The following is a 15,826-nucleotide window of genomic DNA, read 5'->3' as shown; positions in this document are numbered from 1 at the left end:
GAGGAATTGGATTTTAGTTTGTACCATGCCTCTTTTTGGAAGGGTTTGAGGCAGTTTACAGAGTGAAGCAATGTTTTTAAGTAAGATTTTTAAGGATGAAACATAACTTGGTGGTTGGAAGGATGAAAAAAGTAATAGCTACTTCCAAGCATCACCATGTTCAACACTTATGCTATAAATTTGACTGAAAGATTTCAGGCAGAAAGGCCAAAAATGGAAAACCACTGGGTTACCCAGTGTGCATTTTCTGAAACCAGAAAGTATGCAGAATCTCCTGTAGGGAAACCATTTTCCTCAAGCTAAAGCTTGATAGAAAGTGATTGTGTTTGGTCCCAATAAAGCTGAGCGACAGGGCGAAGAGAGCAATTCAAGTCAGCTGTCATCTCTCTGCATGCAGTGTTCCCAGTGCTGTGTGAGAGATGGTCATAACCATAGGTCACCTGAGAGCAGGTAGACTTGACTGTGACAGATGCACTACCCTCCATAGGACCCACGAGGACTGGCTCTTGGTCCAGGGGGAGGGTAGGATGACTAGATTTCAAAAGGCAGGGAAGGAGTCAAAGACCATGTTTTCCACGTTGATTTTACAAAAGGTAACAGAGACACCATCCAAAGGGATAACAAACGAATCACTTTTGAGTGATTATATGTCAGGTACATTTGATCATTTCATCTTAACAGCAATCCTGTGGAGGAAGGTCATTGTTTACATTTTACAAAGAGGGGAACTGAAGCTCAGTTTGTCCAAAGTCACACAGCTGGCAAGTGGTGAAGCCGGGATTCCATCTCAGGACTGTGCGCCTCTTTCCCACTATACCGCCCTGTTTATTCAACCCAGCAATTCTTCATTGAAGTTTCTGTAAAGAAAGAACGGAATGTGGCATGCTGGCTGGGAGGGGCTGAGGAATACTGTGCAGGAACTTAATGCTTTGATGACATAACTGATCTGGGAATAGAAACTGGAGCTGGATGAATGGACAGGCAACTTGTCAGTTGCCCTATCATGTCCATTTCCAGATGCTTTACTTGAGCTTTTTGGCTGATCCGAGACCACAGTCAAGTCACAAGTGATTCTCTGCAAGTTGCCCACTTTGTGAACAGATAATTAATGGCAAATCATCTCTCCCCACTCCCCTCCTTTCCAATCCTCTCCACTCATCACCACATCTTCTCCCGCAAGTTCCAGCCATTTTAAATACCGCTCAGAATGTGCTATGCATCCCAACACCTCCAGGCAATTGCACATGCTGTATCCTTCAAGACTTAGCTCCACCTGGAAGCCTCCCCTGAGTTCCCCCTTGCTCCCCATCCCCACCCCTCCATGTGGATAAGGCCCCCCACCTTTGTTCTCCCATGGGACCCTCTACACACCTGATTTTTAGTGCTGTATTTTCATGGTGGGCTTACTTGTTGGTCTGTGAGCTCCTTGTTCATTGTTGTATCCCCAGAGACGTGCACAGTGCCTAGCAGGTAGTCAGTGCCCAGCAGGTAGTCGGTGCCCAGTAATGTTTGTTGAATGGAGACAATGATCAGCTACTTTGTCAGGCACTTCCTGGGCACCGGATATAGAGAGATGAGTAAAACACAGACCCTTCTCTGGAGGAACTCAGGGTCTGATACATAAAGTAATGATTAGAGCCCAATATTATAAGAGCTATACCATCTGTAACAGGGGATTTAGGGAGCACAGAAGAGGAAAAAAATAACAGGCTGAGGAGTGAGACAAGTCTTTCAGAGGGAGTAATTTATGGACTGAACCTTAAAATAATGAAAGATTTTTGCCAAACTTAGAAATATGCCAGGCATAGGGACTTCCCTGATGGCGCAGTGGTTAAGAATCCACTTGCCAGGGCTTCCCTGGTGGCGCAGTGGTTAAGAATCCGCCTGCCAATGCAGGGGACACGTGTTCAAGCCCTGGTCCGGGAAGATCCCACATGCCGCGGATCAACTAAGCCTGTGCGCCACAACTACTGAGCCCATGCTCTAGAGCCTGAGAGCCACAACTACTGAGCCCACATGCCACAACTACTGAAGCCCGCATGCCTAGAGCCCGTGCTCCACAAGAGAAGCCATTGCAATGAGAAGCACGGGCACTGCAATGAAGAGTAGCCCCGCTCGCCGCAACTAGAGAAAGCCTGCGTGCAGCAACGAAGACCCAACACAGCCATAAATAAATAAATAAAACATTTCTAAAAACTAAATAAAATGGTTACAATGGTCAATTTTAGGAAAAAAAAAAAAAAGAAATATGCCAGGCAGATGGGGGAAACAAACAAAGGCACGAAAGAGATTCAAAGTTTGGGAAAGTGCAAGAAGTATTGAAATCCTGTGCCAAAATTTAGAATGAAAAACAGGTTTTGGATCTCAAACATGAAAGAGGTAAGGTTGTCACTCTGTTGTGGATGTTTTAAGACTTTATTATTCTATTTTGTTTTGGGGTTTTTAAAAAATATTTATTTAGTTAGTTAGTTTGTTGTCTTAGCTGCAGCAGGCAGGCTCCTTAGTTGTGGCATGCAAACTCTTAGTTGTGACATGCATGTGGGATCTATTTCCCAGGCCAGGGATTGAACCCGGGCCCCCTGCATTGGGAGCGTGGAGCTGTACCACCACTGTACCACCAGGGAAGTCCCATGACTCTTTTGTTTTTACTCAGTCAGATGGATTTCATCACAAGGCAGTAAAGATGTGATAGCCACCTGGGATGAAATAAATAATAATTTATTTATAGTTTCTGGTCTGCCTCCTTCCCAAAATGGTTTGATTTAACTTGGAACAGATGCATCCACAATAAGACTGTTCATATAGAAACAAGAAACAAAACTATAGATGGGAAGGACATAATACAGCTTCCTAAGATCTTTTTGCTTCATTAGCTTACTTGGTGTTCAAGATAATCCTCTGAGGAAGAGCAGCAGGTCCTGTGTGGTTTAGAGACCAGTGTGTAGGTGTGCTCCTTATAGGACATGCTTGCGGATTCCATAGATATGTGGATATTTCCCCCATTTTCCAATTGGTGCCACAGATATTTCCTGGTGCTGTGATTTCTTCTGATTTCTTCTGTTTCCATCCCTCGTGCTTGTTGGTGGAAATAATCATCTTTACTTTGCTGTCCTTCAGATTCATTGTTTGTTTGAACTTCATCCAAGCTACTTTCAGACTCTCTTGCCCTTTTAAAGTTTTTCTCCTTCTTTAAAAAAAATGACTCCATGCATAAAACTTAGAAAAGCACAGAAAAAATTCCCCCAAGATACTATAACAAAGGATATTCAAATTAATTCTTTTTTTACTGAAAAAAAAATTGACATTATTTTATACTTCCAGAAAAGTTTTCAAGAATAGGACAAAGAATTCCTGAATATGTTTCGCCCACATTCCCCAACTCCTAACATTTTACTACATTTGTTTTTTTTTCTCCCTCTCTCTCCTCTCCCTCTTTCTCTCTATTTTTTCCCTGATTCTGTTGAAGAAAAAGTTGCAGACACCGTGTACCGTTATGTAAGCTGAAATACTTCAGCATGTATTCCCTAAAAACAAAGAATTCTCTTACATAACCATACTATTATTATGTTATGTGCGCCCTTCTAGGCTTTTTTCTATGCATATATTTGTGTACTCATATTTAAATTAAATAATATGTTGTTTTGCTTATTTTGTTTATATTTATTTATAATGGCTTGCTCTTTTTGGAGGGATTAACAATAAAGACAGCAGATAATCTCATGCCTATTAATATTCTACAACATGATTCTTCAGCAGACTCCGCCTTTGGACACAGTGAGTTTCTGGGTGGCACAGCGTTTTATCAGGCCAGTCTGCTTCCGAGAATGAACTGTTCTGGTGCTCTTGCATGTCTAGTCATATGTCAGTGGAAAACACATACATGGTAAAGAGGTAGGGTACTGGAAAGCCTGGAATGCAATTTAATCTTTATTCTGCAGCTAGTAGAGATCCAGTGAAAGTTTTATAGCAAAAGAGTCAGCCAACAAGAGCTGGGCTTTCTGGAGGTTAATTTGACAGTGTCTGCAGGAGGGAATGAAGGAGGCAGGAATCAGAGGCTGAGTCCATAAGTCCCTCTGGTAAAAAGATCCCTGGTTTCAAGGGCAAATCTCTGCCCAAGTAGAACAGAGCCTTCTCTCGAGTAATGCATCCTTTTCTTTTCATATGTCTTTCAGAACTGGTTAAAGTCATACGGCTATCTGCTGCCCTATGACTCACGGGCATCTGCGTTGCACTCAGGGAAGGCCTTACAGTCAGCAGTCGCCACTATGCAGCAGTTTTACGGGATCCCAGTCACCGGTGTGTTGGATCAGACAACAATCGAGTAAGATTTGTATAGGACATTGTGCCTTTGAACTTTCCAGACTTACATTTGGGTTCACATTTGTCATGGCCTCATCTGTATATCATGCCCATCCTACCTTCCTATCTTTTGCCCCTGCAGTGTCATCCTGGGAGGGAGTACCCCAAGGTGCCCTTTCCTATGTGAGCTGGGGGTGTGCTCTGCCGTAAACTTGCTGTGTGACCTTGGACAAGACTCTTAACCCTTCTGGGCCTCAGTTTCCTTATCAGCACAATAAGGGGTTTGGTTATAGATGGTCTTAAATCTCCTCTGACGCTAATAACTTGTGGGTCTGTGAGTCACCCCTCTGGCATTCCTGAGATGTACACATCTCACTTGATACAGAGAACTCTAGAATAATAATGAGTTGGCAAGTCTTATTCCACTATTCCCATTTAACAAGTATTTGCTGAATGCCTGTGTGTGCCAGGCACTGGGCTTGGTCCTTTGATCCCTGCCCTCCAGAGGCTCCCCATTTAGCGAAAAACACCATCATCTAGCTACACTGGTCTAGAACTCAGAAGGAAACACTGAGGTTCGGGGAGATACTTAGGAGGTAATGACAAGAAAGCCAAGCTACAGGGATGGTTTTATACTCAGGGAGAGGATAAAGAGGAGGGAGAGAAGAGTGCTGGGGATGGAACTCACAAAACAAGCCGAGAAGGAGCAGCCTGAGAGGTGAAGGAAGCCCAGGGCGGGGATGCCATGGCCTTGAAGGGGGATGGTCAGCAGGGTCAGCTGCCATGGTGGTCCAACAGGAGACTGAAAGGTGTCTGCTTGCTGAGTTTGGTAACAAAGAGGCTGGCCGTTGAAACCTCCCTGGAGTGGTGGCAGGAAAGTCAGATTGCGGTGGGGAGAAGGGGAGATGAGGAGTGGAGATGACAAAGGTAGGGACAACTTTCAAGAAGCTGATCCGTGGGAGTTTCCTGGTGGCCTAGTGGTTAGGATTCTGGGCATCCACTGCCGTGGCCGGGATTCAATCCCTGGTCGGAGCTACAGAGGGATGAATTTTTGTTTGTTTAAGATGGGAGAGAGTTGAGTATATTATATATTTTTTAAAGGAATAACCATGAAAGTTATTAAAGCTGTTTAAGAAAAGCCATAACTGCCACGAAGGCACGACCAAGAGCTGGAGTGAGTTTCCCAAGCAGTGGGGGAGGGGCAAGAGCCCGGGCTCAGGTGGAAAGAAGGAGCGGGGCTGGGGGGAGGATGCGGGGAAGTCAGTGGGTGGAGAACAGGAAATCTAGCCAATTGTGGATCCAGGATCAATCCGTCCCTTGGGTGAGTCACTCCTTGAGATAAGCATCTCTCTGGGCCTCATCTTGTTCATTTACACAGGGGTGGGGGGGGAAGTGTTGGAGTTTTGACTCTTAAATTCTAGATTCCATTATTCTAAGCTTTTAAAATTTAGTGAGTCTGGGTTTTGTTTTGTTTTGTTTTGTTTTTTGGCTGTGTCGGGTCTTAGTTGCGGCATACGGATTTTTCGTTGTGGTGCGCGGGCTCAGTAGTTTTGGTGTGTGGGCTTAGTTGCCCCGCAACATTTGGGGTCTTAGTTCCCCGACCAGGGATCGAACCCGTGTCCCCTGCATTGGAAGACGGATTCTTTTTTTTTTTTTTTTTTTTGGCTGCATTGGGTCTTTGTTGTTGCTGTGCGCGGGCTTTCTCTAGTTGTGGCGAGCAGGGGCTACGCTTCGTTGCGGTGTGTGGGCTTCTCATTGTAGTGGCTTCTCTTGTTGTGGAGCACGGGGTCTAGGCATGCGGGCTTCGGTAGTTGTGGAACACAGGCTCTGTAGCTGTGGCTCGTGGGCTCTAGAGCGCAGGCTCAGTAGTTGTGGCGCACGGGCTTAGTTGCTCCGCGGCATGTGGGATCTTCCCGGAACAGGGCTCGAATCCGTGTCCCCTGCATTGGCAGGCAGATTCTTAACCACTGTGCCACCAGGGAAGTCCGAGTCTGGGGTTTTATGATACTAAAATTCTGTATGAACATTTTCTATTCCTCAGATTCTCTGATTGTGAGATTGTGAAATTCTGAGATAATACATTTGACCGCTCCTATGATGCTGTGAGTACAGTGGACTCCTTGGCCCTGTGGCCTCACGAGCCAGCTGGTCAAAGAGAGCCTGACCGCCTTTCAAAGGGGAGGTTATTTTGAGGGCTTTGTGCAGGCCTCATGGCAGCGCATCCCGGGGCAGGAGCACTGGTGTGTCTGCTGAGGCACCACCTGGCCTTGGGTTTCGCTCTGTTCCAGAAGCCGCAGGCCTGTTGGACAGGCTTCAGAGAGTGGCAGGTGGCAGCAAGAGAAGGAGGCAGAGGGAAAGATCTGAGGGAGGAAGATGGCATTTCCCACTTGCCGCTCTGCCCCCAGCTCTTTGTAGGAAGGCGGGGGAACGCTGTTTTGGAGGCTTGGGAAGGAGAAAGATGCTCACACTTAATCCCAGACCTGATGCGGAGGGTGTTTGCGGGTAGAACTTGGAGACCTTAGTTTTGGCTGAAGCTCTGTGACCTTGGGCAATCGCTGCCTCTCTCTGGGCCTGTTTCCTCCCTGGGGGCCCTTCCAGGTCTAGTTCAGCCTCCTGGAGGTGCCTCCTGGGTCTCTTCCCAGGGACTGTCAGTGAAAGGAAGCTAGATTAGCACTTTAAAGTAGTATTTTTGAGTGCCTACCTTGGGAAATGTCACACATTATTCACTCCTTCATTCATTCAACAAACATAGTTCCTCTAACCCAAACTTGTACTAAGCACAGAAAAGAAAAGCCCCAGCTTTTTTTCTCAAATTGCATTAATAGTTCATTCATTCATTCAACAAAGTCCCAGTCCTGCCTCACAATTTGCTATAGTTTGCAAGTTACTCAATTTATCTCTGTACCTTTTCCCTCCTCTGTAAAATTGGGATCAATCATTTCTGATTACCTCACAGAGCTGTTTTGAGAATCAAATTTATTTATTTATTTATTTATTTATTTTTATTTTTTTTTGCGGTACGCGGGCCTCTCACTGTTGTGGCCTCTCCCGTTGCGGAGCACAGGCTCCGGACGCGCAGGCTCAGCGGCCATGGCTCACGGGCCCAGCCGCTCCGCGGCATGTGGGATCTTCCCAGACCGGGGCACGAACCCGTGTCCCCTGCATCGACAGGCGGACTCTCAACCACTGCGCCACCAGGGAAGCCCGAGGAGTTTGAGTTTTATTCTAGGCGATCGGGGAAATCATTGGAAGGTTTTAAAGCAGGGAGTGATGTGATCTAATTTCATTTACAGAGCATTTCCACGTGCATTCCCTCCTTGGAGGATCCCCACAAGCTAAGACCAGCGAGAACTAGAATTCTCACATTGCCGATGAGGAAACTGAGGCTCACATTGACTCAGTCGCTTGCCCGGGCTCCTATGATTAGTGACGGAGCTGGAACTAGCAAGCCCGTGTCTCCTGACTCGCAGTCTCTTATGCAGCAGCACTTCTTCATATTCAGTTAGGAGTGAATGAAGTGATGAATCGAGCAGTCGATCGTGTTCCTTTCGGGGATCCCATCAGAGCCAGGGGCCCAGAGTCTGGGTTGAGTGTGCACGTTGCCATTCAGCCTGGGACCGGGAGCTGCAGTGCCTTCCTAGAGTGTCCAGGGACCACAGTGTTGGTGTGTTTGTGTGTCCTCTCTCTGCCTAGGTGGATGAAGAAACCCCGATGTGGTGTCCCTGATCACCCGCACTTGAGCCGAAGGCGGAGAAACAAGCGCTATGCCCTGACGGGACAGAAGTGGCGGCAGAAGCACATCACCTACAGGTGCCTCAACTCCCTCTCCTCCTCCTTGGCTTTGGCTCCACCCTCACTCTGATTTTTCCTGGCCTGAGTTTCACACTGTAGGTGGGTCTGTAATCAGGGCCAGGCTCTGAGACCCCATGACTTTGTTCTTGTAGCGTCCAGAGGATGCTACTTCTCCAGCTTCAGGTTTGTTTGGTCCTTTAGGGGCTCATGAGTTATGCTCTGTTCAGATTCCTAGAGTTTTTAGTTACGGGAAGTGGGGTATGTTCGGTAACTTTCACCTGGGATAAAGAACCATGGCTGAACCCATCCTCCCTATCGCTGCTTGCCAAACCCCACTCCCTCTGATCTGGATCCCTTCCCCACTTAGCCTGATTGATGGACTTCAGCCGAGATTCCCAGCACAGAGTTCCAGTTGTTTCTTAAGGAGCATAAAGAGCTGGGAACTGAATTGCAACACTTGTCATCCCTTGACTGTCTGGGCAAAGCAGGATCAGGCTCCAAGTCAGCCCAGTGACCAAGGGCAGGGATGATGGAACCCATCACAGCAGACGCAGACATCAGGATTCAGGTGGGGTGGGGTCAGGGCCAGGCATAGGGCAGGCTCAGCTGGGCCCTGTTTTGTACCTCTCAAGTCTCTGATTCCATCTCAGGTGGATCCCTGGGTTCAGGAGTAGGATCTGAGACAGAGATCCTTTGGGTTGAGCTAAGGACTCTCCTGCTCACAAGCTGTAGAGACCAGAACAGGATTTTTTCAGAAATCTGACAAGAGGAGGAAACTTCAGAAGAATCTGGGTTAGTAACTGCATAGACTTAGAGTCTCCTCAAGAGTAGAGTTAGAAGTGGCTTCTAACCCAATTCTAACCTTAACTTCTATCACGCAACCTCTCTGGGCTTCAGTTTCCTTACCTGTAGAATGGGTGAATAGTCTTTGCCCCAGGTGTTCATGGGGCAGAGCAGCCAGAAGTGGTGATGCTCCATCGTGGAGAACCATGCAATATGGATACAGTAACCTTACGTAGTTAAACCTATAACTGATTTAATCACATGCCACCCTATACCAGCTTCTGTGTAGACAAACAGTAGTAGCTGGTGCCAAAGAATTTTTTACAGGATATTTGACTTAAACTCTCCACTGTTTAAGTGGGTTTTTAAAAAATATTTATTTATTTTATTTATTTATTTGGTTGTGCTGGGTCTTAGCTGCGGCTCGCGGGCTCCTTAGTTGTGGCAGGCGGACTCCTTAGTTGTGGCATGTGAACTCTTAGTTGCGACATGTGGGATCTAGTTCCCTGACCAGGGATCAAACCCGGGCACCCTGCATTGGAAGCATGGAGTCTTAACCACTGCACCACCAGGGAAGTCCCTGTTTAAGTGTTTTTATAAATTTTATAAATGTACATTTTTATGTATTGGGAGAAAAACTTAAAATTTAGGAAATGCCATGCACACCTTAATTTTTTTTCTACAAATTCAACACAAACTTTTTCAGAGATCAAATATAAAACACTAAGTAAAAGGCAGGGGTGGGGATCCAGAGCCCTGCCCACCCAACCTCTTTATCAACCCCTGAGGTACCTCAGCAGAATTCTAGGCCCACATGGCCTCTGGTGTTCCTTTTAGCTCTGCTGGTCTCTGATTCTTGGTCTGTTCCTCCCTATCAATCCTCCCCTCTCTCACCAGCATTCACAACTACACCCCAAAGGTGGGTGAGTTAGACACGCGGAAAGCTATTCGCCAGGCTTTCGATGTGTGGCAGAAGGTGACCCCGCTGACCTTTGAAGAGGTGCCCTACCATGAAATCAAAAGTGACCGGAAGGAGGCCGACATCATGATCTTCTTTGCTTCTGGCTTCCATGGTGACAGCTCCCCGTTTGATGGTGAAGGGGGATTCCTGGCTCATGCCTACTTCCCTGGCCCAGGGATTGGTGGAGACACTCACTTTGATTCAGACGAGCCATGGACATTAGGAAATGCCAACCATGATGGTAAGGTCATGAGGGGACAGGGGGTTACTTGGCTGTCAGGGAAAGAAGCACTGAGGAAGAGCTTGGAGGATACCACAGTTGAGTTTCCTGGTTTCTAGAGCTTCTTGTTCAAGAACTAAGACCCTAAGAGGGTGGGAACTGTGGTCTCCGATAATATTCAACAGCTGATCCATCAGGGCCAGGGCCAGGCAGATGGGTCAGATCACTTAGTAGTAAATGGTCTAATTGGACTGAGTTAGGAGGAAAGTCTAGGCCATGAATAAGACGATAAAGTAATGGATCAGAGGCTGGAGGAAAAGGTTAAAAGGCTTAAAGCTGAAAGTGGTAGGCTCTGGCCTGACTGATGAGGGCTTCAAAGGCCATGCTGTGGGAAAACATGACAGACTCTCTCCCTTATGTCAACCTCACAAGTGAATAATAGGCCCCGTAATTACTCTAGCATCCTCTCTGCAGTAACTGTAACAATACTCCTCAGGTTGCAAGAGTTCCTCATCAGTACTTACTTGCAAGGCAGCTGCTTAGTACGTAGGCAACTGTACACCATTATGTCCTTTTCTAAGATGAAGAGTTTGAGGCTCAGATGGCATAGCTGGTAGGCAGTAGTGCCAGGGCTCAGGCTGTAGTTCAACCACTGGCCACGTGAGGAGGGGTGCATCATTCACCCTCAGTCTCCTCATCTGTCAGATGAGGGGCTGGATTAGGTGACTTCTAAAGTCCCTTCCGACTCTAATGGAACATGATGCACGTGTTTGAACATTTAAAAAAGACACAGTCTCTGCCCTTTGGAAGTCCAGAGTCGAGTCGGGGAGACAGATGTATACATAAGTCACCCTGTCGCAAGGCAGACTGTACTGAAGGACGCAGCAGAAGTACCAAGAAAATGCAGTAGGACTCTGGAGGAAAGAGGGACAGAGAATCCAATTCAATTCTATTTTAGATTATAATAGATTAGAATTCGTATGTTAATATTCTAAGGCCCATGTCAAGAGTTTTCCACATACTGTATAATATGTATATGTTATTATCATCCCCATTTTACAGATAGGTAAACTGCGGTGTAGAGAAACAGTAAGTAACCTACTAAGGTCCCACAGTTGGTGAATGGGGAAATACATTTTCAAACCCAGACATGACGATTCCAGAGCCCATACTCTTTGCTACCATGCTGTTTCCATGGCTCTCCAACTGCAGGGCACACCAGAATCACCTAGAAACCTTTTTTAAGAATTCAGATTCCAGGCTCCAGGCCCCTAACCTCTTGCTATTCTGATTCTCTGGTTCTGGGTTCAGGCCTGGGAATCTGCACGTGGTCTCATAAATTCCCCAAGTGCTTCTGAGGCAGGCGTCCATTACCTTGAGAAACACTGTCTTAATCCCCAGAGTTTCCCTAACTTGCCTGATCATAAGAATCAACCAGGTTCTTGTTATAAACATGGATTCCCAGGCCCTTACCCTGGAAATTCCAATTCTTAAGCTTAGGTAAGTTGGGGAAACACTAGGCCTTCTTTTTCCTTGGCGATGCTTCAGGCTGAGAGCAGACTTTAAAGGCCTGTTTCCTCAGAGGCTGTGTCTGCTGTCTGTAGGTGAGGACTGCCTCCTTAAAAGCATTTCATATCATTGCATGGATCAGGGATCACGACTCTTGTCCTGTCTGTCAAAGGGTGGTTCAGGAGGTGATGTGGCCAAGGCTCAGCCTAGGCAAAGTTATGAAACTGCTACATTTCTCTTTGTCCCCCACCCTCTTCTTTGGTCTTCTTTCCTATCCAGCTCCATTTCCTCAGCCCAGGAATCCTTTCCCTTATGTCTTGGATGTGTTTCCTGGCTTTCTGGACACCTATTCTTTATCTTGTTCTTATTCTTGGATCAGTGTCAACCAGTGGAGGTCTGTACTAACTGATAAAGTGTGACGAGAGGAGAACTAACATTTTTGAGCCACTGTTATGTGCCAGGCACTGTTAGCTGATAACAGTCATAGCCCTGATAGAGATACATGAATTATTAAGGACATTCCTCCTCTACCCTGCCTTTCCCAGCTCTGGGTGTTTACTTCCCACAACTGCTCCTTGCTGGTAGAGACCTTGGACCAGTCTCAAAATCCTGAGAACTTCTGGTGGTGTGTGTGGGAAGGAGCTGGGACCTGTGGATGGGCACCATCCCAGCACCCTCTCATCTGTCCCACCCCATCCTGACGAATGACCAAGAATTCGGATAGAAATTCCAAGATAGCTAATGTCTTCTTGGACGAGAGTCAGGACTTTGCTCTGGAAAACCAAGCAGAACTCTATCCAGATGCAGCTCATAACGCCAGCAATAGACTGCTAGGAACCGGCAGGCAGCCATTGCCATTGGACGGCCTTTGGAAGGAGAGGAAAGGAACCAAGATTGATTGAGCACCTATATGTTATCTCATTTAATTTCCACATAAACTCAGCGAGGGTGTGAGCGCAGCCTCCGGGAATTTTTTGTTCATTAGCTTTCTTCTCTATTCTAAATTTCCATTATGGAAAATTTTAAACTTACCAAGTAGGGAGAATGATCATGTGAACGCCCCCAGGCACCCATCACCCTGCTTCAGCAGTTATCAACATTATGTCAGTGCTGTTTCATCTACCCTCCCCAACCCCCTTTATTTTTTGGTGATGTATTTTAAGGAAAATCTCAGGTCTCACCTCTAAATACTCTAGTACATACCTCTAACAGACTATCTTTAACACAACCACAAAATCATGACCTACCCGACAAAATTAGCAATAATTTCTTAAAATCCAATACCCAGTTTGTGTTCATTTTCCCAAATTACCTCAAAAATGTCTTTAATGGTTGTTTGCTTGCATCAGGATCCAAAGAGCATCCACACGTCATTCGTCTCTTAAGGCCCTTTTCATTTACAGCAGTCACCTTGCTTCTCTTTTCTCCCTGTATTTGTTGAAGAAATTAGTTATCTGTTTTATATATAGCAGTGTGTATATGTCGATCCCAATCTTCCAATTTATCCCTTGCCCCTCCTTACTGCATGGTAACCATAGGTTTATTTTCTACATCTATAACTATGTCTGTTTTGTAGATAAGTTCATTTGTACCCTTTTTTTTAGATTCCACATATAAGCAATATCATATGATATTTGTCTTTCTCTGTCTGACTTAGGTTCACTTTTACCATGTCTCTCTTCCCCATATAGCCTGAATAGATCTACAGGCCTGACTGGATTGACTTTTTTGGCGAGAATGCTTCCCAGGTGGTGCTGGTCCCCCCTGTTGCATCACGTTAGGAAGCACGTGTGACACAGGCCTTCCCACTCTTAGTGACGTGAAGTTTGAGCAGTAGCTTCAGGTGTGTCAGCCTGACCCAACCACTATAAAATTCCCGCGGGGGACTTTATTTTAAAAACGTTGCCTAAGCCCTAACCGCAAACTCCTGAATCAGAATCCCCGCCACCTGTGTGTTGAAAAGGCTCTCCTGGAGAACCACTAGAATGTAAAGGGGATTCTGATTCTCCACCTCTTTGGAGTCTGTGTGAAGGGCGATCTGGCCCACCACACCTTTAAGCTGATCTCGGGGAGTCTCCCAGGCACCCTGTGTCCTCATCCCTTTCCAATGGGTCAAGCAGTGAAGTCAGCAGAAGTCACTAAGCTCTTCTGGGGAGGAAGCCCAGCCCTGGGGAAGGTGACAAGACAGGAAGCATCATGGGGACTAGCTCTTCACAGGGGACAGTCCTTCCGCAGTTACTACAGTGATTCCTCCCCACCCTGGGAGCTAGACTGGGCAGGGTGGTGAGGAAAGGAAAGTTCTGAGTGGTTGAGACGTTCACACAGTAAGCGGCAGAAGAATAGAGAAGAAAGCCAACAAACAAAAATTCCCGGAAGGCTGCATCACGCCCTCGCTGAGTTTATGTGGAAATTAAACGAGATAATATATAGGTGCTCAGTCAGTCTTGGTTCCTTTGCTGTCCTTCCAAAAACCATCCTAGGGCAATGGCTGTGTCCCAGTTCCTAGCGTTCTATTGCTGGGGTTACGAACTGCGTCTGGATAGTTCATGCTTGGTTTTCCAGAGCAAAGTCCTGACTCTCATCCAAAGAAGACATTAGCTGTCTCAAATACAGGACTCTGAATTTTTAACAGTCACCCCAGTTGGTTCTGCTGCAGATGGTCCAAAGACAACACCTGGAAAAATACTGAACATTTGGCACTGTTCCATTCTGGCTTGTCCAGCACAGAGCTTTCCCTCAAGGAGCTCATAGTCCTGGGGCAGAAGAGAGTGTGTGCTCCTGGCTATGACGTAGGGTGGAAAGTGGTCAGGGCCATAAAGATGGTACAGATACACTGCTGGGAGAGTGTATAGGAGGAAGCAGTCATTGCTGGTTAGGGAAATCAAGGAAGGCTCCCTGGAGGATGTGGCATTCAGCTGAACTTTGAAGGAGTAAGGATATTCCAGGTAGAGGGGACAGCATTGGCAAAAGAATAGAGGCAAAAGGAAATGTTGCAACCTTTGGGAGGGTTTCAGGAGTCAATGAGATGGGACTCACCAAAGATGGAGGTCCCAAGAGAAGGAAATGAAGCAGAGACAAGATACACTGGAGTAGCCAAGTAGACTGTTGGGTGCTTGCTAGGAAGCCCAAGGACTTGAGCTCCCAGCTCAAGGGAACTCTCCCTGTTGAGGATGCTGGTCCTTCATACATAGCTTAACGTGAACTTGCTAATTAACCGTGATAGTTCTGTGCCTGGAGGTAGTGTGAGTGCTTTCTGTACCTTGCCTCATTAATCTTCACCCCATTCTTGTGATGAAGGTACCATTAATCCCTTTGTTTTACAGAGGAAGAGATTTAAAATGTCACACTGCTAGGACATGGCAGAGCCGGGAGTCACGGCAGTCAGACCCCCAGGGACTACACTTCTGACCACTCTGCTTCTCTGCCTTTCACCCTCTTGGGTGGTGAAGCCCTTACCAGCCTCCTGCCCATTAAGCATGTGGGTCTTCTCCATCCCTCTGCTTTTTCTGGAGTTCTCCTGCCCCTCCCCGCTCTTCTTCCATCTCCCCAGAGCAGCCCCCACTTAACAGGTCTCTCGGGTTTCTGTGCAGTAGGATGCCAGCACCCCAGCTCTCCTCTGCCTTTTGGTCCCTGGAACAAACCCACAGACCCCTTTCCTTCAAGGGCTTACTCCTGTTCTCTGCAGAGACCCAGCACAGAGGCTTACAGAGTAATAGACACAGGCTGAGGACAAAGGTTTAGAGTCCAGCCAGGCGCTCAGAGCCCTGCTCCCTGGTTCTCAGCTGAAATCCCTGTGGATGCTCCCTGAGGAAGAGCCTAGTCAGGAGACAGAGGCCCAAACAGCTTGTCCCGGGTCACAGAACGTGCCAGGCGCAGAGCCAGGGCCGGACCCCAGGAAGCAGGGCTGCCTTCCATTGGCGCTAGCAGCCACCTTTGTTTGGGATGGAGCTCAGAGATGAGCTCACCCTTCCCTGCTGCCAGAGGGGCCAGGACCTGAGGAAGGAACTGGGGGCAGCCTGGCCTCCTCATGCCAGCTTGCCCTGCCCCAGCAGAAGGCCAGCCCCAGGCTCTTGGCCAAACTTCCCCTGATCTTGCCCGTCCCCCCTTCGCTGAAGGTACTGGTGGTGTCCGCAGAGCGGCAGGCATGCATGTGTGTGACTGAGTCCGCCCCATAGGGCTCTTCTCTCTTCCCAAGGCCTTAGCCAGGAAGGCCAGACACAATCCCCAGACTCATCTGACCCTCGTGGGGCCCTCAGCCGGGC

General features: G+C 47.2%; 1 protein-coding gene across 1 annotated transcript in view; it reads left to right on the top strand.

The window, feature by feature from the left end:
* MMP24 (matrix metallopeptidase 24) overlaps nucleotides 1–15,826 on the top strand; it is a gene marked incomplete at its 5' end in the record, with an annotated part of 44,783 nt that overhangs the window by 18,128 nt on the left and 10,829 nt on the right. The window contains 3 exons of the mRNA XM_082600638.1: nucleotides 4,173–4,321; nucleotides 7,993–8,109; nucleotides 9,772–10,076. Of these exons, the coding sequence (XP_082456764.1) occupies nucleotides 4,173–4,321; nucleotides 7,993–8,109; nucleotides 9,772–10,076 (571 nt within the window). The remainder of the gene's footprint in view (nucleotides 1–4,172; nucleotides 4,322–7,992; nucleotides 8,110–9,771; nucleotides 10,077–15,826) is intronic.

The sequence above is a fragment of the Mesoplodon mirus genome (assembly GCF_964341445.2).
Source record: "Mesoplodon mirus genome assembly, chromosome: 15".
Classification (NCBI taxonomy): domain Eukaryota; kingdom Metazoa; phylum Chordata; class Mammalia; order Artiodactyla; family Ziphiidae; genus Mesoplodon; species Mesoplodon mirus.
The sequence above is the reverse complement of the archived record's forward strand: the minus strand, read 5'-3'. Positions and strand labels throughout refer to the sequence as shown.